We start from the raw sequence: 26,796 nt of genomic DNA on the forward strand, positions 1-26,796 counted from the left end.
CAGTCCATGTGTGTTTTTTGAGCTGGAGGTGATAAAGACAGGAAGGCCTTTAAAAGGAGGTAGAGTATTTTATTAACATTGTTAAATTCATTTTAAAACATTTGGTGAGGTGACACTGGACCTGCGAGGAGTGAACTGTATCCATTCCTGTATCTCAGAACACTTGACAGGTTTACATTTACTTGATCTGGATTTAAAGCTGCAGTGTCGAACACTCAAAGCACTGAAATGTTCCAGTGCAGCTCATGAGGAGCTCACACTCGCTCTCACTGCAGAGGGGATGCAGCTGAACACTGCTGTGTGTGGCTTGTTTTACAAGTTATTACACATTAATTGGAGAACATATTGACTATTTGACATATTGCTTCGCCGGGATGCTTCAGCTGTTACAAATAGATGTCAGCAGTTTCTTTAAGGCAAACTGCAGCTTAAAATATCCCAAATGTGAATTTAAAATGTGATGTGCTAAGACTAGACTAAAACAATAACATAATTCCATTAATTAAAAACAGTAGGGACTCTACTGTGAAGTGGGTTTGATGCTTCATAGTCCTGCAGTTGTGAAGACGTCATGTCTGACGGCAGAGTTGAGGATGATTTGGTGTGGAAACAGTGCTCGTGCTCGAGCAGCACCATGAGTAGCACCTGTCAGAGCGGCTGCGGTCGTGAAAGGCTCCCTGCTGTTGGATGGCGTGAACTCGTGCTTGGGACGGCTCCTTGTTCTCCGTTCCTCCGGAGCTGGAGATGCGTGTGCTATCTCAGGTACTCGTACATGTCTGCCTCCATAGATATGAGACCAAAGTACGACAGCAGGCTCAGGAACGAACGCGTCACACTCATCGCCGCCATCTCCCATCTAAAAAGGAGACGAGTCATTAATATTCACAGCTCCAATCGCAAAACACGATTTGCATTACTGGCAAAAGACTGAATTGAGTGTTTACCTCAAAGCCAGTTCAAACTTGAGGCCCTCCCACGTCGTCCTCACCCAGCGGAAGACCCAGAGACGGGGCAGCATCCCCGTCCTCTCTGCCTGAATCTTCCCCCAGCCTCGCACCGCACTACCAACAGAAAGAAACTAATCAGCTTTCAGTCTGTTTCTGCAGAGCTGGAGCAAGAATTTATGAAATGCTGAGGTCATGAAACCCTCCAGCACACTCCCCACACAGCCAGCGGCTCCACCCACCTCTTGGCCATGACAAAGTAGCGGTCCACCGGCGCTCCCAGGGTGATGTTGATGCTTCGGACCGTGTTGACGTTCCGGAAGACGAGCAGCATGGGCCGAGGCATGGCCTTCAGCACCTGCATGATGCTTTCGAAGCGGTCTCTGGCCATTTCGCGCATGTAGGCCGTCTCCTCGCGGTTCAGGATGTTGGACAGACCCAGCTCCTTCATGTTGATGGGTCGCTGCAGCAGCATCTCACAGAAGAGGAAGTACTCTGCGGAGGAAATCAGATAAGAAATAGAATAACTGCTTTATTGTTCCACAGCAATACCTCACAATGTAGCGGGTGAAACATTTATCGTGCGCCTCGGGAATACACAGTTATTGGCGTGCTGCATTAAGGGTTAGTGTCCTCACCTTTGACCCCAAGTGCATTGGAGTACTTTTTCATTGCTGCCTCATCCCTCAGGACTATGGACCTCCACAGCTTACAAAGGGCCACTCTGTCACTAAGGTAAAAGGTCACAGTTACAGCTGACAGAGCACTCTCACAGCTATTTACCAAACAGACTCTTACCGTTCACTGAGGTACTCGTACAAGCCGTGGTCCAAGAGCACCAACTCCGCCTTGTTATCAGGACCCCGTCTCACTAGAACTGCAGACAGAAAGACTTTGAATACCATGGGATGACCTGCCTGATGACGTCAGACTTTGATAGCTTATTGTACATATTTATTATGTTAGTGCTCCCCGGTGGACAAACCATGTGATATTAACACAGTTTCTGAATTACCTTTAAACATCTCTCTGGTATTTCAAGCACACAGATGTACCCACCATTTCCAGGATGAGGGTCGGCGTGGATGAAACCAGTGTAGAATATCTGCTCGGCAAATGTTCGGATCAGTTTATCTGCAGTCTGCGAAACAAGTATGTGATGAGATGTTTCAGGCAGCGTTTCTGTGAGATCTCTGGTGATCGCGTGTTGTGCAGAAGGCATCGACTCACGTCTTTCAAACTTAGTCCTTGTCTTTTAATTTCTTCCACGTTGTTGATTTTGCAGCCGTGGCAGAACTCTGCTGTCAGCACTCTCTTTGAGAGGGGGAGGGAAGAATGACAAAGCTTTAGCCAAGGAAAGGATGGAAGTCCGGTCATTTGGTACCATTAATAATAACAACCTCACCTTACTTGTTTGCTCCCAGAAGACTTTGGGTACAGAAAGAAAAGTGAAGTGTTTCAGCTCCTGGGCGCACCTCTCAGAGTTCCTGGCCTCGTTCTCAAAGTCCAGCTCTTGAGCCAACGTACCCTTCAAGTCCTACAGAAAGCCCATTCAAATCCTCTGATTTGGTCAAAACTCAATATTTAGCTCAACATCTTCGCCCCACACATGCAGTGGGTGAACAAAGAAATCCAGCTGTTTTCTGACCTTAAGAACCCATCGAAATCCAAAACTGGGGTGCATGAACTTAATAATATCCATCAGGATCTCCAGTGTTCTGATATCGCCGTCAAACCGATCCCTGAGGTCGATGTACTGCACCTGTGGGGACCAGAGGTGAACAAAAACAGGCTTTTGAAGGACTATGCTGAACATTTTGGACAGTCCAAGAGCTAAAAAGATTCATGACTGGACTTCATTCTCATGTAGGATGCAGAAGATATTTTTTAATATGACCTTTTCCTGGGCTCCCATCACCTCGGCTCACCTTCACAGCGACGGGAGTCCCGTCAAACAGTTCTGCCTTATGCACCTGAGCCAAGCTGGCAGCGGCGATGGGCTCGTAGTCGAACGTTTTAAAAAGCTGCTCTGGGGTTTTGTTGAAGTCTTCTTGGAAGAGAGCATCCACCTGTCACACACACAAGCACAGTCCTGAGAAATTTCACGCTGTGCTCTCTCTCGCTGAACCCTGTTTGTGTTGCAGCTCTCACCTCTTTGTACCTCCTGTTCAAGGCCTTGTCTTCCAAGATTTGCAGGGTGCGGATGTACTCGGGGGGCAGGAGGTGGTTGAAGGAACACAGACCTTGGCCCAGTTTGATGTATATTCCGCCGTTCCTTACGGCCCCCTCCACCATGCACTCTGCTGCTCTCTGGTGGCAGGCTGACATCTCAGCCAAGTAGGATGGGCTGCTCTAGCATGGGAGGGCGGCAGTTAGACATGATTGTCCATAAAACAGAGCCAGGAAGTGAAGGCAACAGGACAACGACAACATATATCACAATATTTGTGTTAATCACTGAAAGCGATGTGTTACATCTCAGACAGGACATTCTGAACCATGTTGAGCAAATGATAAAAATGAAGGATTCTAATGAATGATTCTACAAGCGATGAAAGGCATTTGTGAACATATGGGGAGTGTGACTCATTACTCTCATTAGTGTTGTTTCTGTCAATCATTTTTCAGAACAACTGCGTATAAACTGTCAGAAAGTAGCAAGAAAAAAATGCCTGTCACCAAATCTTAACCAATGAAATGACTCATTCTACAATGACATAAAAACAGAAAACAAACTGCCGATTAACTTTTAGTCTGTCAACTACTCTGTTAAATGACTATCAAGTGATTTCGGGTTCAATATGTGCCAAGATCGGCCCCTTTTTGTCCTCCAGCTAAATACAAACAAAGTCACGTGGAAAACCAAAAAGTTTCAAAATAGCAGAGAACGCAGCTCCAGAATGCATCATCTCAGCCAAATTTGCCTAAAAGTGCAGGAGTGACAAAGACGTAACAGAACTCATCTCATGAAAACGCCACATTAAGTGTGATCGGACATTTTAAGTGAACCAAACACACTGAAAAGATCCAGCATCCCTCCGTGTTTAGTGAAAATCACATTCGGCTGTATTGATTAAACCTACCTCGAACCATTTTCATGACATGGAACTTACCTCATCGAGACCACGGGCAGTCACATTGGTGGTCCACCAGTAATCCAAAGAGATAAAGATTCCCACAGAGAGAGACCTGAGGACACACGGAGAGGACGGGAACGTGACACAGTGGTTGCTGCACTGGGAAAGCTACATTTGATGACTAGTTTAAAAGTAGAACTGTACCAAATGTCAGCTTTCTACATCTGAGGCTTCTGTTGAAAATGTCAATAAGGAATGTTCTGACAAACGGATGCCATCAGCTCAGCATGCGAGCAGATCTGCTACACAGACACACGTGGACCAACCTGCACAAGCGACCAAATCCTTCAATCACAATCCTCATCTTCCTCCTCTCTCTTGGTGCAGACACAGCATACTGGACACCCACCGCCACAGGTACGCCGACAGAGACGCCAACGAGTGTCTTCCATAACAGCCCTCTGCGCTTTCCTTCCCTGGAAGCAGGAGACAGTCGCATCAAGACAGCGACCTCAGCATGTTTACCTGTGCTCACCGCTTGCCTGCTGTTTGGTACCTGAGTGAACTGAAGGATCTGGTTGTCTGGAGTGAGGGGCCAGGATGCGGGTATCTTCGGAGCAGAGCCATGTGGTGCAGACACAGCCGCAACTACAGAGGGAAAAAAAAATGAATATGAATATTAAGAGTAAAATAACATCATGACTGATGTAACAGATGTAACAGTGCAGCCCTGACAATGATTGGGAGTGTTTTTGCAGTCAAGTGACACCATGTCCATACACAGCACGTCAACTGTGTCACGATGAGCAGGCCGCAATGAAACAGTTCATGTCCTAGTCTACACAGACAGAGGCCAAGTCAGCTGAACTTCTCAGGACAGTCACTTCTGTGATCTTAACAGAGAAAATCAGTGAGTTAATGCCAAGTAAAATAATGATTCCCTTCGCTGACTTTTGACCAGGAACAGCAGCTCCTGCTCTGTTGTGCAAAGTACAAAAAAAAAACCAAAACCAAAACACAATGATATTTTTAAAACATATTCTTAATGACTTCTCCCTGCAGAATCCTGCAGCTTTCTGCTGCTGTGATGATCTTAATTCCTTGGGCTGCAACTATTGACTATTTCCACTGATCCGTTCCATTGATTGATTCTCGACTACTCGACTGAGCGCTTTGTTAATGAACATCAGAAAATGTTGAAAAGGCCTCGCAGCTTTTTTTTTTTTTTTTATGAAAGCACACAGTGACATGTCATGTGACTAATAGTGCAAGTATGTTCTGTTTAGAATAAAATCAATCAAAGAAAAGCAGTTTAGAGGCAGGAACTTGGGCCTTTTTGCAACAAAAAAATGTTACAGCAATTCAGTTACTGCTTAATATTGATCGATCGACTTGATCTGTCATATATTCGCAAGACAGGACCAGATAGTGTTGGGTAACAGCAGGAGAATGTGTTTGCGCGCGTGTGTGTGTGTGTGTGTGTGTGTGTGTGTGTGTGAGAGAGAGAGAGAGTGAGTGTGTGTGTGTGCTGGAAGGGGGGTGGTCTAGATCAAGGCCAAATTGACCAGCCAGGGTACTTCGGTGTTTTTGTTCGCTGTCTGAATCTGAGGGACAAAATGTCTCCACTGCTGACAAATTGATCTCCAGATAGCAGTGGTGTCAGGGACCTGAGCCCTGAAATATCAAAGTAACTCTGTCACTCACAGACCGAGCAGAGAGAAGGCTGAGGGCTGTTTCCCATCGCCACAGTGAATGACAGCAGTGAACCAGCAGGAATAGTTAGGATCTGTCTGGCCTGATATGATCCGCGCTGCTTCAAAAACACTCCATAGAATGATTAGAAGTCACACGGGGACACGTTTGTCTGTCACGTGTTAACCTATGTAACAGCTACCAACAGGAATGGATATAACTTACAGACCGCAACCATGACGAATACATTCATTTGACAGTCGACTAACAGTACTAGCTTGTACAGTTAGTTAGTCTGTACCTCGCCCTGGTGACTGTTAAGCTAACGCGGTCAGCTGATTAGTTAACGTTCATGTCGCTAGCTGCTGGTCAACTAGCTAATTTCACGTAGCGTCACGGTCAAACCGAGCTAAAATAATTTAGAAGTATGGTTCGTTTACCACTCTGTTCGTCTCCCCCGTCATATTTCCTGATAAACCAGCTCCGCTGTCTGCAATGACTCGCTGTCACGAAGCGTTAAGTATGTCACCAACCGCTGGTTCCACCTCCTCCAATTATCACGAGCTACTTGCTGCCAAATGCTATTAGTTTAGCCAAAGAGTAACTACCACAGAGCGAGAGGATGCACCCCCGTCGTCTTGTCTTACTTCCGCTTTCGTATAAATCTTGTTCATTGGACTAAATACGTTTCGGGAGTCAGTGCGAGCTTAATTATGCAACTAAAAAACACGGGTTAAAAGTAATGAAAGCATCATTTGATAGTGTCAATTAACAATTCTATTTTTTTTTCTGCCTTCATGTGGTAAATAAATTACTGAATTATTGCATGGATTCCATCAGTTTCCTTCTAAAAATACATTTGTCCGCTGCTTTAATGTTGAATTTCTCCTTTGTGATCACTTAGAGATCTTATCCAGGCATGTTTTCTTTTGTTTGTTTGTTTGTTTTGTTTGTTTTTTTTAAATAAAAATAATAATAATAAAAAAACACTAACATAAATGAGAATTTGTGTTTGATATACTTTGGTTAAAATTTCTTAGATTGTTGACAAACCCAACACCTATGAATTGGCTATGTAAATACTGTTCATTTCAAAAGTTTAACTGGTAGACACAAGATGTCTCTTGTACTTCCCTGACAAGTCCATTCTCAGTGTATGTGCAATGGATATCACAAAAGAAAGTCACCTGACTCTCTCAATTATGTATAACGTATAAAACTTGCACTTGCCCATGTCAGAATGTGCAGCTCTTTACTGGGGACACCGCAGGTGATGTTCAGTGAAATCTGTTCAGTATCAGTGGGTGGACATGCAGAGTGGGCAGAAAAGTATCTTGATGGCGAACTCTCTGGTAGGAGGAACCGGCATGATACGTCATTGATTATGCCCAGTGGTTCGAGACATGCCCTTGCCCAGTTTATTGTACTTGCTATTCATATAGAGTTAGTAACTAACTAACTAAATAAATAAACGCCATTATTGATAGAAGTCTCTCATGTAGGACACAAATAATGTATATGACCTTAAGGGTATTCATTCTTATTCTTCTCCTTCTTCTTCTTTTTCTTGTTGTTGTTGTTGTTGTTGTTGTTGTTGTTGTTGTTGTTGTTGTTGTTGTTGTTATGAATTTGACCCACCCAGGAACATATTTTATAAACTTGCATCGGCCTTAAATGCACTTTAATAGTAAGGCTGTAGATAGTACAATAGTAAATGACGCACCCATGGGGAGATAAGCCTGTTACCGTCGACCGTGCCACATGAGATATAATAGAGCGTACAATAGTATTACTTCAAAGTTACATTATGTTACATCAGTTCGGTCTCTGTGGGTTTAGCTTTATGAAAAGTTGAAGCAAAGAAAAAACAAGTAAAAGGTTCGAATAGCTCGATTGGAGATTACCAATGTAGTCAGATTTTGCTGGGATTTATTTCTATAATATAATACAATATCACAATTATAAAGACATGTTTTCTATGGTTGTCGCAAGTGCATTTCTGTCAGTGTCGAGAATTAATAACAACGTCAAGTCACCTAGAACGAAACCGGAAACATGGATCAGCCTTCAAAAGAAAAGTTGTAAAATTGTCCAGTTCTACAAAAACAAACAGATATACAGGCAATTTCAGAAACAATAGGCACTTAGAATAATCAATGGGATAATGAGATAACTTATGGAGTGAAGCTGTAGTTCTTAATATGTTTCAGTAAACCACATGACGCAAGTATTTCAATAAGGATTTTATTTTGAAAACTAAGTGGAAATCTTCTGTTTTTCAGGGCTGCACGGTCTACCGGATGCTGTAGCGACCCGTGTCGCTGCAGTGTTGCGCTTTCCTGTTTACGGGCGGGAAGAGCGAACATAGCTGTCTGTGGAAGCTACTGGGTTTAAATCGGCAGCACATTTGTTTTAATCCTTCTTGATGCTATTGGTGTGCATGCTTTAATGATACACGGGGCGCTGCGAGGTCTAGTGGATACGTTTTGAGTGGACCGTTGCTGAAAACTAAAGGGATTTTTTGAGAGTGCAGGGCAGATGGAGGATCCTCCTGCAGATTCTGGCGGTGGTGGCGGCGGTGCAGCAGCGGAGGGCCCCGTGATGCAGGTGGCAGATATATGCTGGCCGACCGGGGCTCTCCCTCTACGACTTCTGGAGTGGAAAGTCAAACCCGGGTCTCTTGTTAACGTTGACTCCGTGTTAGCACTGTGTGCCCCCATACCTCAGGAGAAGGGGACAGAGGCTACCAGGCTGCCAGAGAAGAAGGTGAAATCGGACCGTGCTGGAGTAGTCAAGGAGCTATGCTGTCAACTTGGACAAGTCATACCTCCCGGGTGAGTCACTCTGCTTGCTATAGCTAACTAGTGTTTGCTGACCTGCCCCCTGCCTGGAAAGGCTACAAGCACCATGTCACCTGTAGTTTTAGTACCGCTTTGCCAGTTACTGACTTCACCCACAGTGCAGCGTTAGCTAGCTAACGAGCTAACATTGCTATATACTGGTGCTAAGTTAACGTTAGCTTGTTTGCTAGCCGTACTCAAACCATCAGTCAGCACTTGCTTCTATCAGTGTCAAGTCAGTCAAAACAAACAAGGAGACTTTTGGCAATAACTTTCAAAATAAAAGGTTATTTTTTCAGAGAAACTCTTTCTGGACGTTTTCGGTCTTTGTATTTATAGTAGAAATCAAAACTAATTGTAAACAGAGTTTAAGCAAACATTATATCTTCTCTAGAACTGTCCCTTTGAAGTGTAGGCAATTAAGTTTACAGGGAAAACATTTCTACGCTTTTATTTTGAAGGCAAAATCACCTGTAGCGGTGTCTCGTTGTGTTAGCCTTGACACAGCCGTCCGTCGCGTGCAAAAAATGTGTACATGCCGTGTCGGTTGACAGGTAGAGGACTGGTTTAAATCTGCTGCTATTCCCGTGAGTTTGAGACGGCTGTTGTCATGCCTACTTCTGCCTGCCTACCTATTATTTCAGAATAACAGGAGATGTTTTTTTTTTTTCAGCAGCTGCCTGGGAACAAATGCATTTGCTGTAACCAGCACATATTTTAACTATTTATTTCCACTTGCCGTTTTTGCATTTCGTCTTTAAATTGTCCCGTGCGTCAGTGGAGTAGACCTAATACAAAAGTAAGGGGTCTCCTTTGCGCTCATATGAACATTCTGAAACACCTCTCTGGTTTAAGTGAGTTTCAACAGCTCTGATTCAAAAGTTAAAATGATGTGCCGCGAGAGGAGAGGAATGGCTCTGTGGTGCCTTCAGGTGCTCCTTGTAAACTCCTACTCCTGACTTCTCCTGAAAATCCACGCTGCTTGTAGTGGCAGTGAAGTGTCCTCAGTCTGAAATAATATCAACGTGGACCTTGTTTGAAAAGTGACCGCTTTTAAATATCAGGTGGAAAAGAGATACTTTGGTCTGCAGTAGCAGCAGCAGCCGAAGGAGAGCGTTTGCCTCAGGGAAGCAACAAAACAATCACACAGAATAGTGACAGGTTAGCTATTTGTAATGTTTTTAACAGGGAAGTACCAGCTGTGGTGTCTTGTTTACAAAACCACGACACTGTGTGCATTACGCCGAGCTATTCATTATTGTAAATGCAAACCTGTTTTGTTGACTGGATTTACACTTGTTCTTGAAGTAATAACATTTGCCAGTTACACAAAATAAATCACTAACATATAGTTTTGTGGCTCACAGCTAATCTGTGTGGTACAAGTGCTCAAACACAACATCTATTAAACTTCAATTATACCCAAGCCCTGCATGCAGCAAAGCAAATGTTCATTTAATGAGAATCCTGCCAAAAGATGGAACTGAAATCACTGGTGTACCATCAAGTGCTCACACTTCTTTTCCTTTTCTTCCAGGGGTGTCATCGTCAGACTAGAAGAATGTAGCCATCCAATAGTAATGAAGGGTTTATGTGCTGAGTGTGGCCAGGACCTGACTCAGTAAGGCACCGCAAACACTTCTTACACTTAAATAGAAACATGTATAGTTCCATTTTCCTGTTTACTCTTAGGCTGATGTGCTTTTGCTCACATTGCACTGAGCTGATTGCTCAGAAGAGTGTAAAGGTTGATGTTTACAATTTCACAGTCGTGACATTTTCAGCATCATTTAGTGAATAAAACAAGTTAGAGCTGATCAATAAATGGTCTTTGTAAGGATTTTACATTGCTGTGCCTTTAAAACTGGCTAAATATATCTGACCCAAAGTTATTTGTGGGGGATTCTGTATTATTTAATACCATCAGGGGGCACCAGAGATCATGCAGAGTGAGCGGAGTACAACTCAGGTCATAAATCACGTGCTCACACTCTGCACTCTCCCTGGTGTCAGTTTGACAGACGTGTAAAATTTTCAGCCAACAGTTAGAATCTAAAACACACTAAATTTATGTGGATCTTATTGATGTGAGGAAACACTCTGCCTGCATGTTATTACTGTGAGGGAGAAGTGTGTGTTATTAAAGGTATTGTACATATTTTACAGATGCCATTTGATAGTATGTTTGATGAATTTTTAGACAAAAGGAAAAGAAAAAGTCTGAAGCAGTTTAGCACTACCAACAATCAGCCAAATGACTTGCCTACCGGAGCATTTTCTGTGTTTCACTGCTAATGTTTGCTCAAGTCAAACTGCTATCATCTGCAAAGCCAAACAAATTTTGATTTGCATGTTTGTGAAAGCCGTTTTTCTTCTCAGTCACAATGTGTTCAAGGACCTAAGAGATACACAAAATGCATAACTCCCACTCTTTTTTTTTTCCCTCCCAGACTGCAGAGCACGAATGGGAACCAGCAAACTCCCATCTCCACAGCAACTGTCTCCATGGTGCACAGTGTCCCCGAGCTGATGGTCAGCTCAGAGGTGAGTCATGTGATGCAGGTACCTGGAAGACTGGGCTAGTAGGGCAGATGTACAGAGCTTCACATTCACTTCATTGTAGGTCCTGTGTGTGTGTGTGTGTGTGTGCGTGCGTTGCTCTTAGAAGCACAGAGCCCCCAGTCTCTGGAACATTTTCCAGTATGTTCCCTATGGACTGTTTCCTGTGAAATGTCAGGTATTTCAGGGTTGAAAATCTTCTTAAAAAGCTTTAGCCTCAGCAAAAGAACAAATCAGAATCAAAACAAAAACATGATGACATGCTTACAAAGAAGAAACCATGTGCAAAACGGTGGTAAAGGCTTTATTAATAAATGATTATATACATAATTAGCACAGTGGTGGTTGCTCAGTGTTGCTGATATTGCATTCATTATCTTTATTCACTCCAACAGCAAGCAGAACAGCTGGGCAGAGAAGACCAGCAGAGACTCCACCGCAACAAAAAGCTGGTCCTGATGGTGGATCTGGACCAGACACTGATCCACACCACCGAACAGCACTGCCAGCGTATGTCCAATAAGGTATTATTCTGTCATATCACTCCTCTGTACTGTCATTGCTGTGATGGAGAGGCAGCCTTAGAGTCTATGAGCTTTGTAACCTGAAAGCCTGATACCAGCCTAACATGTCAGAGGTGACTGTGGGCCTGGATCAGGACGTTTCTCTCAGCTCTCTTTTTTCACCCTTGATACAACTATTTCTGCTACTTTGCGTGTGAGCAAGCGGGTGCAGCGCAATGAATGCCTTTCAGGAGAGATGGTCTGAAATGAAGTGCTTTATTCTCATATTTAAACAAGCCTCTCCTCTCTCTATGACAGTTGGCGTTTCACTCCATTTTAAAGTGGCCTTTTGGAATAGCTATAATCCCTTTTGGTTTCCAACAGGCACAATTGAGCCTGTCTGTGTTCATGTCACACAGGAAGTGGATGGATTCAGAGTTATTCTCCACAGTTTGATCAAAGGGCTGTTTGACAGCACGACGGCAAATCCTCAATAAAAGTGACTGTGTATGAAGTACTTGCTGTAATTGTCACACTTTTAGGTCAGGGTCACATCAGGTATCTTTAGAAACATGACCGAGTAGCGATTTCCTTAAAGTGTTTTACAGTTTTCAGTCTCAATCACCATTTTTTAACTGAAGTTCTTGAAAAAGTGTACTTTAAAAGCACACATTGAAGTCTGAATCTTTGTCTTTTCACGGATCTTGTTGTAATTAACTCTCTTGTTATTTCCTCCAGGGCATTTTCCACTTCCAGCTCGGGCGAGGAGAGCCTATGCTCCACACACGACTACGCCCACACTGCAAGGAGTTCCTGGAGAAAATTGCCAAACTCTATGAGTTACACGTCTTCACGTTCGGGAGCCGACTATATGCACACACCATTGCCGGTAATGGACACTTTATTTTACATTTCACAGCACTTTTCCATCATTATAAGCCCCGATTACATTGAATCCAGTTAGTTTTATCCCTATCAAAATGCAACAGTATGCAAAGCGTTTCTAGTCTGAGTGTAGGGAGACTCTTGGTCTTCCACTTGCATTGCCTGTTTGTGTCCATAAGAGGGAAGTGTCTGCTCAGTGTTCCAACTGATATTGTGTTGGTTCACTGATGAGCATCTGATTCCTCCGTGTATCACTTGCAAGCAGCAGGGGTGCTAAATTTTAAAATGCACATGAAGCCAGTTAATGTTTTGCATTAACATTTTGGCTAGTTTGCTTCCAAATGTGCAGATACACAAGTCAATCCTTCCATTTCCAGGCAGCGTTTGGCTGAGAGCTGACTGATGTTGGTTTCCCTGTAAAGGAAAGATGATTCAAGGCTGAATTACATTGAAGTGTAGGTAGAGTGTTTATGTGCTGTCTTTTTGGTATGCAGGCTGCAGTCTTTCATCATACTGTATATAATAGCCCCAGTCCAGTACTGTTCTGCCTCCATATGATGAATGTTTAATGCACTTTGAATTGGATTTTACTACTGGCCCTGATGCAAGGAGGTTGGCATGTTTCAGAGCAGCGCTCAAGCTATTGACGTCTGAGACTGTGGCCTGGCGTGCTTGTTCTGTCTCTGTGCAAGGTTTCATCAAACTGTTTGTTTCTTTTCACACATAGTAAGAAAGCTTGAGAAATGTATTTTTTCAACGCTCGATTCTGTGAGAAAATGGAGTGAGAATGTATTCAAATGAGGGAACGTGCTTTGTAGGAGGATAGTTTTGTTAATGTGTCACAGAAATGTTTTAGAAATAATGCCGCATATTTAAGTGCACGTGCTGTAGTTTATTGTACTCTTCAAGTTTTCAGTCCAAGAGAAGCACCTCCTGCAGCCTTGCAGAGGACGTTTCAGATTTAGCATTCAAATATGCATCGTTTTGATTCATTTTACTGTTTTGTCTCTCCTTATTTTAGGCTTTCTGGATCCTGAAAAGAAGCTTTTCTCTCATCGGATCCTTTCCAGAGACGAATGCATTGATCCTTTCTCCAAGACAGGGAATCTTAGGTGGGGATTACCTTCTGCTAAAGATGACTTCTAGATCAATCCTTGCTAGCTAGTCTGTGACCCTTTGTACCGTGAACAGTCTGTCTCTATTGTCATTGTGGACAAACACAGGGCAGAGATCTATTATTCTCTTTCAGTGTCACTCATGAAAGCTTGTCCATGACATCACTTTGCAAATAAAAAAATGGACAGATGATCTAAGAAACTGAAGGTCTGCCTATTTTGATTCATAACAAAACACGCAATCTGTCACGACAGCATCACCACAGCCAAAGAGAGATAAATAATGGCTTCATGCGTGTATCTGGAAGAGTTTGGACATCTGTCAAAAACCTCAGCAGTGTTACTAGTGTCTTGTGCTTGATTCTCCTGACAGGAATCTCTTCCCCTGTGGTGACTCGATGGTCTGCATAATCGATGACCGAGAGGATGTGTGGAAGTTTGCACCCAACCTCATCACTGTGAAGAAATACACCTACTTCCAGGGCACGGGGGATATCAACGCCCCTCCTGGATCCCGGGAAGCTCAGATAGCAAAGAAAGGTACAGTGCCCACGCATCTTTAATAAGAACTAACAGAAAGACCACGTAACGACAAAGTTGCTGACAGTTTATACAACAGTAAGGGTCAAACGGACTGCCGAGAATGCCCTGTCCAGGGAGTAGCTTCCAGAGCTGTGCACGTTACCATGAGAGAGGCACTAACTGAAGTTAACAAGCAAGTCAGTCCAGTGGATTCACTGATCCTGGGCCCATAGTTGATGAATTTTACAGTCCTTCACATAGTTGGAAATGGTGTCAGAGTTCAGCGTCAGTGACCAACAGTACAGTAAACTGTGAGTCTGAGCTTCTCAGTGGATTGCAATGAGAGGACCAATTCTGTGCCAACTGAAGAATGCAGTGCAGTTCATGAAGTTTTCATCTGTGAAGCATCGCGGCCTCACTTATTGTCTCAGCGCTGTTAAATAATTTTTGGAGAACACGCCGGTTCCAGTGTTCAGTTTTAGACTTATTATTGTGAGCTTATATATATATACATACACATATTTTTCTCCATTGTCTGTCAGCTGTAAGTGTGAGGTCTTGTTAGTTATTTTGTTTCAGAAGGTAAAGACAAGCAACGAGGTCTGGCTAAATAGCTTGTAGCTAAAGTGAATATTTGTGAACCTCAATAGATACATACTAAAGCCCCTCAGTGACAACCACACAAATTTCTTTTCAAATACGGTTGATAATTGTGCAGATCTGAATACCTGAATAAATAAACAATAAGGGGAATAAAAAGAGGATTTTTAACATTTTAATAGTGGATCTGAGAGCTGCAGAGTAACAGACCGGGGAAGAGATTCTAATACTGTTAACATTTTTGTTAACAGACTTTCTGTATATTAGGTAAACGCTAAGGTTCCTCATGTATCATTTATTATAGAGAGCCACTTAGACAGGACTAAGACTATGAATATTCATCCACACTGCATTCAGCGAGCAGTGTGGATGAAAATCCTGAGTTCACACGATGAGCCTACACACCTCTGTCCACACACCTCATTGTGAATCAGAGGCATCCGTCAATGAACACGGATAGGCCGTCTAAAAGGGCTCAATACTGTGACCTCTGTGTGTCCCCCTGCGTTGAACTCACAGAGGGAATCCTCTCAGACACTCACTGTTATTCTCATCATTACCGCAGCAAGAAACAAAGCTGCTTGGAGCCAGCCAGTGTGTCTCCTTGGGGACTGTTGCAGGACCCCCCTCGTTTACACCCACTCCTGGGCTGTCACATCAAGTAATGATAACTCCTGGTTGTGCACTGATCCCATGTTACAACAGCTGCCGGGCTCAGTAATGGCCCTTATGTTGTTGAGAAATGCAAAGATAGCACAGAGTGTTTTGTGTGGTTAAGACACAAGCTTCAGTTTTGGTCCAATACAAATACAAATGATGGCATATGAAATTTTTTGCCTCAAGCAGCTCTCCTGCTGCTTGGTATGTCAAGTAGTTTAAGTAGACAGTAATCAGTATAACCTCTATCACAGCAACGACATTCATTTACATAAAGGATTTTACTCTATCATCCCTTGGTGGTAGCTACTGTATTTTTATTATTACTATTCAAAGTCGCAAGTGTATTTCTGAAATGGATACTTTATGAAATAAATTGGTTGATTTATTCATAATGCACAGTCAATATTACAGCTCACACTGACTTGCTGCAAACAGTGCAAGTCTGAAATGGGTTTTTTGCTTTTGAGAACGTATTAACACAGTCGAGTCAGTCGCTGCATTGGTATTCCGAAGGCTGGTCTCCACTGGCCCGTGCGTGCTCTAGCATGCCCTGCCTCCTCAGATTATTTCGCTGCCCTCTCCTGTCCATCCAGCCGTCTCATTCAGAAATGACAGGATATTTTGCCTCGAAAAACCGCAATTCTTATTCGTCAAGTTTGACTGTCTGAGTATCAGTGCCGATGTCTTGTGGATTATTCTGTGTTGTTGACAGGTTATCACTTGATTTTATTTCATGCTTAGCTAGAGTCACTTGCACTGGAGTCACTCGGTGTACCCAGAGGACTCTGATTTGCCGTAGAAAAAGATTTTACACCAAGAGGTGTTCTTCAACGGGGGCAGGGAGAGCAGCTCTCCCATGAGCTAAAATCTGAGTTGCCCACTGGGTAGAACACAGCAGTGTGAAATGTTAGGAAGGTTCCTGCTAAGAGGTTTATTATCACAGGGTCACAGACCTCCCAGTGTGCATTAATGCTAAGTGCACAGTGAAAAGCCATCACTGCTAGTGAGGTTATGTGGTGTCAAATAGTGTGCGATATCTAAAGCAGGTGGATACAGCTCAAAAGGTATTTGTTAAGCGGTGTTGCACACATCCTGGTAGATCAAGTTTTCTACCTAGAAGTTTGGGCCCTGAAGTTCACTTCAATGTATCACTGTAATTTGGGACTTTTTCAAAATCCGTTTTCTATTATCACAGGGGTCAAAGGTGATGAGATTAAGTTTGTCAGTATGGAGGTGTGAAATCTAAAGCTTTCCTCTTTTCCTTAGCTTCCTGTCAGCTGCCTTCAAAACATAAAAAAGCAACAGCCAGTTCAGGTCCTGTAATGTTAATCATCCATATACTGTGTACTGCTGTTATATCACTGTGCAAACTCTTGAAACAGTACAAGCCAATGCTGACAAAATATTTAGCTAAACTTATTAAAGTTCATAGACATCAGGCTTCTGTCTTCATAATATTATCGTCTCTTCCCTTTATCAACAACCAGGACAGAAAAAAAGCCCTTATTGTCTCATCTTTTACATTTCAAAAATATGTGCGATTTACTGTCTCCTTTGTCACAGTGTTGACTTCACTGATATTTAGTCAGACAGTGTAGTTGGCTTAGAACAGTAGCAAATGTGGTTGAATGTTTCAAGGGGAAAATGGGAAAATGGAAAAAATATGGAGTAGACAAATGATTAAACTAGTGCTAAAAGAAACAAGAAAAACACTAAAAGATAAAAATAATACAATAAACCACATCTACAAAATTTATTTTACCATTTTATTGGGGGTAAAGAAGGGAAGCAACATTCAGTTTCTCTTTTTTTACCAACTGGTTGAGCCTACAATTTGTGAAATAATTCAAGAAATTATTAACATCGACTCATTAGTATGAAATGTTATTTCATCATTCATTTGTGATACATATCATAATGTCATGGTGTTGTCACTGCCCTCTCACCTCTCAGCCAATCTCGTATCCCCTGCCCAATTTAACCAAATGTAGCCAGCTAGCTCCTGTTAGCTAGAGCAGCAGCAGTGTAATTGGTATTCTGAATCCACCAACTAGAGGCTACTGCTGTGAATTGTTTGATAAAGTACTTTCTAAATACAAACAGTACACAGACATAGTACCTTAAGATAAGCCTGAAAGCTAAAGGGGAAATTCTGTCTGTGTTTGTAATCTTCACAGAGTTGTGAGTCTTTCTCTGAGCTACATCTTTACAATCAACACACAGCCGAGGTCACTCTGAATTGCACAGCTAGCTGCTGCTGTTAACTGACTCTTTGATGATGAGTAATAAACTAAGCTTACAATGCTGTTAAACTAAATAAATAGTTATTGTGTCTGTGTACTGTTTATTTACAGCTACATAGATAGTTGCTTCCTTTAACAGGTACTGACTGGCTTTTTCTAGTAGCAGTTGTTGTGCTAACTGAGAGGCGAGAGGGCAGTGACAACACCAATGTCATGAAAGTGACATTATGAAATGAAAAGTGGTGTAGAAAAAGGCCATTTCGGAAATAAAATTATTGTTTATGAAATAAAAAGTCCTATAAATGTCTTCTGAGAAAAAGAGGGATGGAATAACATTTTATAGTAATGAGTTCAGTTTGTGTCCTTGAACTCTGTGTGATCCCTTTGTCTTGTTCCAGCAGGAGGCTCATCAAGTCGATCTGCAGAGAGCACAGAACCAGCGGGGACACTTGGTACCGATGAGCAAAATAATGGTCCCAGGAAAAGGACGAAAGACCACAACATTTCTGGAAAGGAAGAGTCCACAACATCTCCAGCTTCTCAGGGAATACCAACAAATGAACGGACACATCCCACAGGGCTTGTGGAGGATGAATCGGGACAAACAAAAGAGTCTGAGACCGATGCGGAGTCTGGGGTGGGGTCAAGGGAAACTCAGGTGGGCGACAGAACAAATGTTAAGGAAGATGATAGCAACAGGACACTGGCGACACGAGAGGCACAAGACAGTGCAAACTCTTCAGCACCGAGCCATGAATGCAATAACTTGGACTTTGACCTTTCCAGTGACAGTGACAATGACTCCATTACAGAAAAGCCTCCCTCATCAGAGAGCGATAGTGAAGGCAAATCTTGCCAGGCAAAGAAATCTGCACAGGAAGCAGTCAGGCAAGAGCCTGGTGATGCGGATGGGGCAAGGGAAGGGGACAGCAGAGGTAGAAGTGACGGAGAAACCGGCTCTGATGCAGCAGAACATTCGGGAGTTCTTCTCCCAGACCCTGAGCTGGGTAATGGCTGCTCAGATAGAAGAGAGCCAGAAACAGAGTCCCAGAATAGTGAACAATCTGGGGTCACAATGGGAGAGGAGCTGCTGGACCAGAGTATGGAGGATGAGGAGGAGGAGGAGGAAGAAGAAGCTGATAATGACCAGGACGATCACCTGATTTACCTGGAGGAGGTGTTGGAAAGGATCCACGCAGAGTACTACGCACGTTATGAGGCTTACCTGAAGAAGGGGACCTCTGACATGCCGGACATTCGCAAGATAGTCCCAGAGCTGAAAAGCAAGACGCTGGAGGGCACGACGATAGTGTTCAGTGGCCTGTACCCGACCAACTACCCCATGGAGAGGACCCGTGAGTCCTACCACGCCAAAGCACTGGGGGCCAAGATTGGCAAGAGTCTGCTTCTTAGCTCCCAAGATCCCAGTCGGACGACACATCTCATTGCAGCAAGAGCAGGTATGTAGAAACGCGTGTGTGCTGTCATATCTGACAATGAGTTGATCTTTCTAAGCTGTTATTCTCTCACAGTTTTTTAAAACACATCCTTTTTAGAGCCTGACCAGTTCTCAGTTTTGAGGGTTCTTCTGACTTTCGTATTTTCATTTTGTTCCTTTCGCTGAATGTAGTTGGGGTATTTTTAGGAGCTGTGTGCTGGATCATCATTCGTAGCTGATGCAAGTGATGCTCTGCTAATGAGACTAGAATTCATGCAAGGCTCGTTTAAATGCCAGACCTACCGACATATTGGCAGATTTGTGTGTCTGAGCCTTGTCAAAGTTTGGCTGAGCAGAGATAATTGAGATTAAATACACTGTCAGCACTATTACGATATCTCAGAGGTCGTCTGTTCGAGGAAGGTGTGTGCCAGTGTGATGAACTCTGGTTAACATATGACAACAAGAGTGTGAGTGTGACCTTGGTTCAATTTCTGGCTCCACTGAAGCAGCAGCGGAAGGGAATGTTTCCTTTAGCTTATCAGTAAGTTAATACAGCTCTGGTATGATATATAGAGCTCGAACAGTAAATGGCGAGGCTGATGTCAGTAAAATGAAATTGTACTTGATTGCATGTATGCATCATTCCCTGTGAGTCCATCATGCAGAGGGGCAATCTGAATCCAGCACAGGACTTCACCACTACCAATAAAGCCTCCTGTGTTCACATTGATTATATTTATAGATTGGAAATAGATTGAATGGCTGTTGCAGAAAAATGCAGATTACAGCTAGAATCAAAATGGGATTTAATGTGATGAAAATCTTCAAGATTATGACCCCTGCATTTAAAGCTGGGATCACTGTAAATCTGGACCTCTGTGCTCCTTACCTATCAGCTTGTGGTCAAAACTAGTGGACAAAAATGGATTTATGCAGCTTTAGATAACAATGCTTGAAACTGATTTGCGCATAGTTGCTTGAGACAGCTCCTTCTCTATAATTAGGCCCACTTGATTGACAGAAAGCACAGTTGCATTCTGACATTAGAGAACCACGTGAATGCTGGAGGCTATGTTTGTGTGGTTTTTTTTCCCTAATTGGGAAGGACTTCAAATCAAAAGAACTGGTTAATATGTAGCATGTGGAGGCTGGTCTTGCATTTGGATGTTTATTATGCTGAGGCTGATTATAATGTAATGACTTGTTGGGCCCAACCCACCGTGTGTAACTCCCATTGGTTGCTGTAGTACCTGTTCCATGTACATGTAGTACATACTGTCAGCTGCTTCTGTTGCGGGCAGAAATGCATCCTAGTTTCCTACATTTTCTGCTAGTTCACGAGAAACAAACAATATTGATTGCACTCATCTTTGAAACTGATGAACACAAAAAGTGGACTCACCCCTGCATCGCTGCTAATCCAGTTTACCTTCTGGAAACAAGCACAGGAAGCGGCTCTGTTGTCGTGGGAGCCACCCCGGCTGAGAACAGCACTCAGTAATCACTCCTCTTGCACATCAGAAGGAGAGAAAAATCAGCCAAAGATTGAATCTGGCCCGTAGGAACAGTATGCCGCTGAGGCTGGAAAGAGCTGCTGAAAATGCCCATTGTCTTGTCAGATGAGCACATTTGACAGATATGAACCAGGTCCATGTCACGCAAATGCATAGTTCTATGCCTTGACTTTTGGTGGGATCCTTTCCCTTTTTTTGTGGACACATTTGAACTTTTTATGTGCAGAAGAATAATAGTGGCAGCCAAAAAGTTAGTGTTAGCATTTATACATTATTTATAGAAAGGTGTGTTTTTGATTTATTACATGGAACACAGCTGTAACCCAAAAGCTGCACAGAAATGCAGCCTCTTGCTACTCCACCCTGCCCTCCTCCTTCCAACCTCTCCACCAATCCAAACCTTATTAATTCCCTTGTTGTGTCCGACACACAGGTTTGGATGGACACACAGAAAGAGAATGATTCTGTTTTTAACTCAGAGAACTGATATGAGAAATGATTTGCTTTACTTTTTTGATGATAAAGCACTTTCTTTTCCCTTACTGTTGCACTTTTTTTTGGCCACGTTAAGGGAATGGCTGTATGGATCATGATGTCGGTTTGTCAGTTCGGTTCAGACAGAAGTAGTACTTAGTTTGTCTGCTGTTAGGGGTTAACCCCCATGAATGAATGGATGAATAAAATTTCAAAAATTTACAGGGAGAATATTCAAAATTGAATTGAATGAACATCATAACATAGCATTGCACTGTGTTTCATGAAATGGATCTTCTGCAGGACTGCTTCCATAACCAGCCCGAACACATCGGGTAAGTAACCTGGTGGATGTAGCTGTCACGTTCAGGCAGCGCTCCTCCTTGTCTGCAATGCGTGACTAGAAACGGACGTAGCTTTTTCAGTTTTTTCGAACAGAATATCTGACTCCTTGCACACAGCCACGAAGTTTTCAATGAGCGTGCATCGTGCATTTGCTGATGTGGTTGCACATCACAGAAATCATAGGGCCCAGTAAATGAAACCTGAGAGCAATTAATTCTTGTGTACACATTAAATTTGCTCTCTATGTTAAATACTTTAAAGAGCATTTCTTTTAGAATTCTGCAAGTTTAAGACCAGCAGCACAACGCAACAAAGGCACAGCATACCAACTGAAGAGGGGATGTGGCCAAACACTGGCTGTCAATATGTGAACAGTATGTGATGGTTAGCCAGGCATGACGAAAATAACCTGGGGTTAATGAGCTTCTAGGCATTCTTTGTCTAGAAGCTCTTCTTGTCCACTCTCTGGGGATTAAACCGAACAAAGCATGGCTTTTTGGATTTCCAAGAAAACTATTGAGCTGGCAGAGAAGTGAAAGGACGGTGACTCCAGAAGACAAATCTTTTTTTCTCTCTAATAATATTGACCGGACAATTCTTTCCTCCTTTCTCTTCAAGGAAAGACAGTCTGATCATTGATTTAACTTATTCAGCACAGCGTATTTGGTAATAGTTTTGTTTGGTGGGTCAAAAGCTGTCCTCATTTTCACCGTCTCATTCCTGTCACCCAGGCACCGAGAAGGTTCGTCAGGCACAAGGCTGCAAGCACCTCCATGTTGTCAACCCCGACTGGCTGTGGAGCTGTCTGGAGCGCTGGGAGAGGGTGGAGGAGCAGCTGTACCCACTAAAGGAAGACTACTCCAAGATGCCGAGGTAAAGGAGCTGTTTAATGAGCCACGGTCCTACAGTCTATCCCAAATGTAGGAGATGTGAACTTAAATAAAACCCTACAATACATCAAAGTCTTTCCTGAAGACAGTTCCAAGTCTGAGATCTTTTTCTTGTCTGTTGAAGGAGCAACAGTCCAGCAGCATTCCTTGACAATGTGGGTTCCCTGCAGAAGCCTGCTTTCCACCCAGCTGCCATCCACCACAGACCTCAACCTCCAGCCCCTGAGGTTCGGACCTACGACTCCGTCACAGGCAAGCTGATCCGCCGGGGCCCTCAGGTGTCACGGCCATCGCCCTACATGCAGGCATCAGGCTCCTTGTTGCTGTCTGATCAGAGAGAGGAGTCTTGTCTCAGGTAACAGCAGGATTGGAGCAGAGCAATGTAATGATAATGTGTAATATTGATGCAATGATATAAAACTAGATATTGGAGGGCTTATTGAGTTCTGTGCTTTCACCCTGTGTGTCCTGGGACACGCAAAGGTCATTCTACCTGAAAGAGCTAATTTTGTGTAGTCTTGCTGTGTGTCATCACTGCCATCATTGCCACTTCTCACTAGAATCACGCATGTTGTGTTAGCTAGCTAGAGCCAACAGATGTCAAACTCTGCCATCCAAGCCTAGAAAAGTTTTGGAGAATCATGAAACACCTAAAGGTTTTGGAAGAACCATGCAAAGTATTTTTAGGAATATTTCAACAATATATTTCAATCAGTCAGTTTTAATAATGACCTGTGTGTGTTTTTAAATCATGCAATGCCAGAACAGACATATGATCAGGTAGGTATTGACATTTGGAACATGTGAGAAGCAGCACTGCACGAGGACTCATCATGGATTTATCATGTTTACAACATAAGTGTGCTGTCCACTGATTCTTCAGCTGACCTGCGCTTCAGCAGACAGTTAATGTCTTTCACACCTGTAGTTCGCTTCGTTCTTTCTGGTGTGGTACGTATTCACACTTATTTATTGCAAACGAACCAAGATAAACATGTCTGACAGGTGACACATGGATTGGACAGTTTTTGAAGGCTATTATCCTGCATCACCAGCCCATCATGCAGACCCACATGAGGACATCAAATTCTGGTGTCTGACAGCAGGTCATGCATCACGTTACTGTGCCTCATGTGTGTATTCATGGTTTCACACAGAGCTCAGGGTGAATGATAAGCACTATTAGAATTATTATACAGCCAAAACTAAGACCCACCTCTCCAAGTGTGGGCTACACCAGAGTTTGATTGACAGCTTTCACACATGCCCAAATGAACCAGCCTACACAGGGAAATGCACCAGAGTGTGCTTTAACTGAACTGAATAGGTGAGATGTGAAAGCACCCCAAGGTATCCTGACTTTCAGTCCTTATTGTAGGTCAAGCTTCAACATGCTTCTACACAACTACACTTCCAATAATGCAAATTGATTGTATTTTTTGTTTGATCCTCCTGCCAAGTAAATGCCTCCCAGAGCTCCTCCAGAGCCACAGAAGACATTAGTGTACAGCAGTGTATAGTAAGCAATGTTTGTGTTTATTATTGACTGCAGAATCACTCATAACAGATCTTAAACGTACGGATTTGTCCTCTGGGCCTCAGGTCCATCCCTTCCTTTCCTATAAAGTGAAACAGCTGTTGGTGTAGTGCCACACTACTTTGAATTGACAGGAATTACCCCCAGTGGAGACATGCAGCTTCTTTCACAACTGAGGCTCCATAACACCCCACCACCACCACCAACAAACCTTTTCTTGTATGGATTGTTCTTAGCATTTGGTGGCGTCAGAAACCTGTCAACAGCCACATAGTGTGTAGTGTAACTCCCAGACGAGCCTCCAAGCTTGTGTTTTATTGCTTTTATCTGCATGTTTGGTTGTAAATACAGGCACAATAAAATTCAGGCTACTTTATACGACCAGGGGGGAAAGTCTCTCTCCAGCAGTACAAAACACTAAGCCTAAAAACATGTTGTATACGCATCCAGTCATCTAAATATTTGATTTTCCAGTCCTATCCTCATTTAATTTCCACCTCCAGTCTGACTAGAATGATGTGACAGGTGCAAGAAAAGCTTCACAGCTCCTCAAAGTCACCTCTGTGATCTTCCACTCCATTTGTCATTCATCTGTCACTCACAGATGCTAATAAACAGTGCGTCCTCTCTGTGTATTTGTTTGTCATTGGGGCTGTGGCCCACTGTTTTTAACAGAACTCTAGAGGAATATAAGCAAACTGTAGCCATCAATTTACTGGCCAGTCAGGGAGAGTTGCATGCGCTTGGATTTAATCACCAAAGAGTATCTGTTCAATTAAGCACTGCCAAGAAGTATGGAACCTTCCCACTTGCATAAGATTGGCATCTAAAGGGCGCTTGTTCTTGAGAGGAAGCCTTTGCACTTCTCATGGTTGGCTTCAAGCCTCAACCTTCACTCTTTCACCCTGTGCTCTTCATCCACAGACTGGCAGATCGATGCTGTTCCCTTTTAATTCACATGAAATGTACTTCAACACAAGAGTGCAAAAGTAGAACAAGAAAGAAAAAAGTAAATAGTTACTTAGATTATGTAAGGAAGTCTTCATTTCTACATATATAAGCAAGTTTCTTGATTTATTCAGTTTAATGATAGATTTGTCAGTTCAATCTATTTAATCCATTTAATCAGCTGATATGATTAAGAGGCACACAATTGCCACATTTTGATATGATTTTCTTTTTTTTTTTTGAAGCTATACAAGGTTAGTAATTTAATTATATACAGCACTTTTCAAGAGCAGATCATCACACGCATCAAGTGCTTTAGGAAATAAAAAAGCATACAGACTTAGGAAGATTAAGACACAGATTACTACAAATAAAATAAGAGTAGAATAGAAAAATAAAGGCAAGTCTAAACAGCTGGGTTAAAGCTACTGATGGTATTAATAGTATAAATAGATACAGCAGATGTCAGTATCTGGGTCACAATATATTCATCTTTCTGTCTATTTACCTAACTAGCCAGCTGGTGCACCTATTTAGCTTCACTAATGCAGTTTGCATTATGCTCATTTGTTTGTCATTGCACCCCAGGGGAGCTTCAAAGAGTCAGCAAGATGACGCGTCAGGGTCCAGCCAAGACGACGAGGAGCCGGGACCGTCCCGTCGGAAGCGACAGCCGAGCATGTCGGAGACGATGCCTCTGTACACACTTTGCAAGGAGGATCTAGAGAGCATGGACAAAGAGGTGAGCTACCTTTAAAGCGGGCATTATCGTTTTATCCATGTTGATCCATATCGACACTGATCACTATGTAATTTGATGATGCTGCCAGTTTGAAGAGGATCAGGAGAATGAGTGAAGCCTGAAAACGATACAAATTAAAATAATGGTGTGGCCGCTGGGGTGGTACCTTTTCAGGTAATGGTTCGCACCAACCAATAGCATGTTTTGCAGACCATCTTAGCTCTTGATTGTCCCCTTTGAGATATCCAAACCACTTCCATATTATTGACGTCATGCTACCTTTTTGTCAGCAATTTCCTCAGCTTTTGAGGATAATGCAAGTTGACTTTCAGAGCTTTACCGTAAAGAACGACATGTAAAACAAACTGGATATGGATTAAGAGGGGGTAGCACGAAACTCCAAACAGAGCGGCCAAAGCCTGCCGTCTCCCTGCTGTTGCACTTATGTATAATGAGCATTGTTGTCGTTGACTCCAGTAAAGTCTATCCTAAAGGCTGTTTCATTCCTTGTTGGCTCTGCTCTGAAGTTACACTGCTCTCCACTGTGTGTGTGCGTAGGTGCGTGTGTGAGGAGCTCGTCTTATACAAACAGGCAGCAACAGAGAGTGCAGGTACAGAGAGGCAAAAGTCTCATTGTGCCCCTTGTTCCACTCATTATTTTTCCTTTTTTCCAGAGGACATCTACGTTTAGCTGTTTTACCGATAGCTCAATCTATGCTCTACGGTAGGAAATGGATGTTGTCGCGTCTATATCTGCTGTGCCCCTATCAAGATCATTTTATCACCCAGCCCGACCATCAACTACTGTTGTGTTGCCCTCACAAATAGAAGATGAAGAGCAGCAGTAGAAATGTTCAGAAAGCCTTGAACATCTATTATGTTTGTGTGCTTTGACACCTGATGTGTTTGGTTTGATGAAAACCTCGTAACACTAGTGTCCAGTGCTCCGCCTGTTTATGTACACAGCTGCTACGTTTAAGTTTGTACTCATGCCATATATCACCAGAAAGCTCAAATTCTTTTGATTCCATTAACCATTTCAAGATACAGTCACAACAGTAGGTACAATCGATGGCAACGACAACCAACGATGATAAATGTGAAGCAAATCGCCGTGTAATAGTAATCCACCAATGGACAACACTCCAACAAAAATGGTCTTGTCACATCGGCAAGGGTCCAGACGATCCAGTCCAGTAAAAGTTTGGGCACCCAAGAGATCAGAGTTCTCAAATAACTTTTACCAAGGTCTCTCACCTTGATAG

At 43.0% G+C, this 26,796-nt stretch overlaps 2 protein-coding genes across 4 annotated transcripts in view; one reads left to right on the forward strand and one right to left on the reverse strand.

The window, feature by feature from the left end:
• Window positions 1–50: 50 nt before the first annotated feature.
• adck5 (aarF domain containing kinase 5) lies at window positions 51–6,322 on the reverse strand. Of its 2 annotated transcripts, none has more exons than XM_076754337.1 (15): window positions 6,154–6,322; window positions 4,578–4,669; window positions 4,348–4,497; window positions 4,058–4,133; window positions 3,096–3,296; window positions 2,873–3,013; window positions 2,593–2,706; window positions 2,350–2,481; window positions 2,175–2,258; window positions 2,004–2,085; window positions 1,743–1,821; window positions 1,583–1,674; window positions 1,187–1,439; window positions 945–1,061; window positions 51–856 (listed from the first exon to the last, which is right to left on the reverse strand). In XM_076754337.1, exons 1-15 carry the CDS (start codon window positions 6,175–6,177, stop codon window positions 754–756), a joined length of 1,740 nt encoding a protein of 579 aa, XP_076610452.1. In that variant the 5' UTR covers window positions 6,178–6,322; the 3' UTR covers window positions 51–753. The 2 variants fall into 2 exon arrangements, with proteins under 2 accessions (XP_076610452.1, XP_076610453.1); XM_076754338.1 differs by having other exon boundaries at window positions 52–856; window positions 3,096–3,291; window positions 6,154–6,319.
• Window positions 6,323–8,036: 1,714 nt separating this feature from the next.
• The window catches only part of ctdp1 (CTD (carboxy-terminal domain, RNA polymerase II, polypeptide A) phosphatase, subunit 1), a 63,102-nt gene continuing 44,342 nt past the window's right edge, over window positions 8,037–26,796 (forward strand). Inside the window, exons 1-11 of one of the 2 annotated variants that reach the window (XM_076754572.1) lie at window positions 8,037–8,547; window positions 10,091–10,174; window positions 11,004–11,097; window positions 11,508–11,636; window positions 12,354–12,504; window positions 13,522–13,612; window positions 13,989–14,155; window positions 18,042–19,100; window positions 22,146–22,287; window positions 22,429–22,659; window positions 25,378–25,531. In XM_076754572.1, coding sequence (XP_076610687.1) covers window positions 8,252–8,547; window positions 10,091–10,174; window positions 11,004–11,097; window positions 11,508–11,636; window positions 12,354–12,504; window positions 13,522–13,612; window positions 13,989–14,155; window positions 18,042–19,100; window positions 22,146–22,287; window positions 22,429–22,659; window positions 25,378–25,531 — 2,598 coding nt within the window. In that variant the 5' untranslated portion in view covers window positions 8,037–8,251. The remainder of the gene's footprint in view (window positions 8,548–10,090; window positions 10,175–11,003; window positions 11,098–11,507; window positions 11,637–12,353; window positions 12,505–13,521; window positions 13,613–13,988; window positions 14,156–18,041; window positions 19,101–22,145; window positions 22,288–22,428; window positions 22,660–25,377; window positions 25,532–26,796) is intronic. The other variant, XM_076754574.1, reaches the window with a different exon arrangement.

The sequence above is a fragment of the Chaetodon auriga genome, chromosome 17 (genome assembly GCF_051107435.1).
Source record: "Chaetodon auriga isolate fChaAug3 chromosome 17, fChaAug3.hap1, whole genome shotgun sequence".
Taxonomy (NCBI): Eukaryota; Metazoa; Chordata; class Actinopteri; order Chaetodontiformes; family Chaetodontidae; genus Chaetodon; species Chaetodon auriga.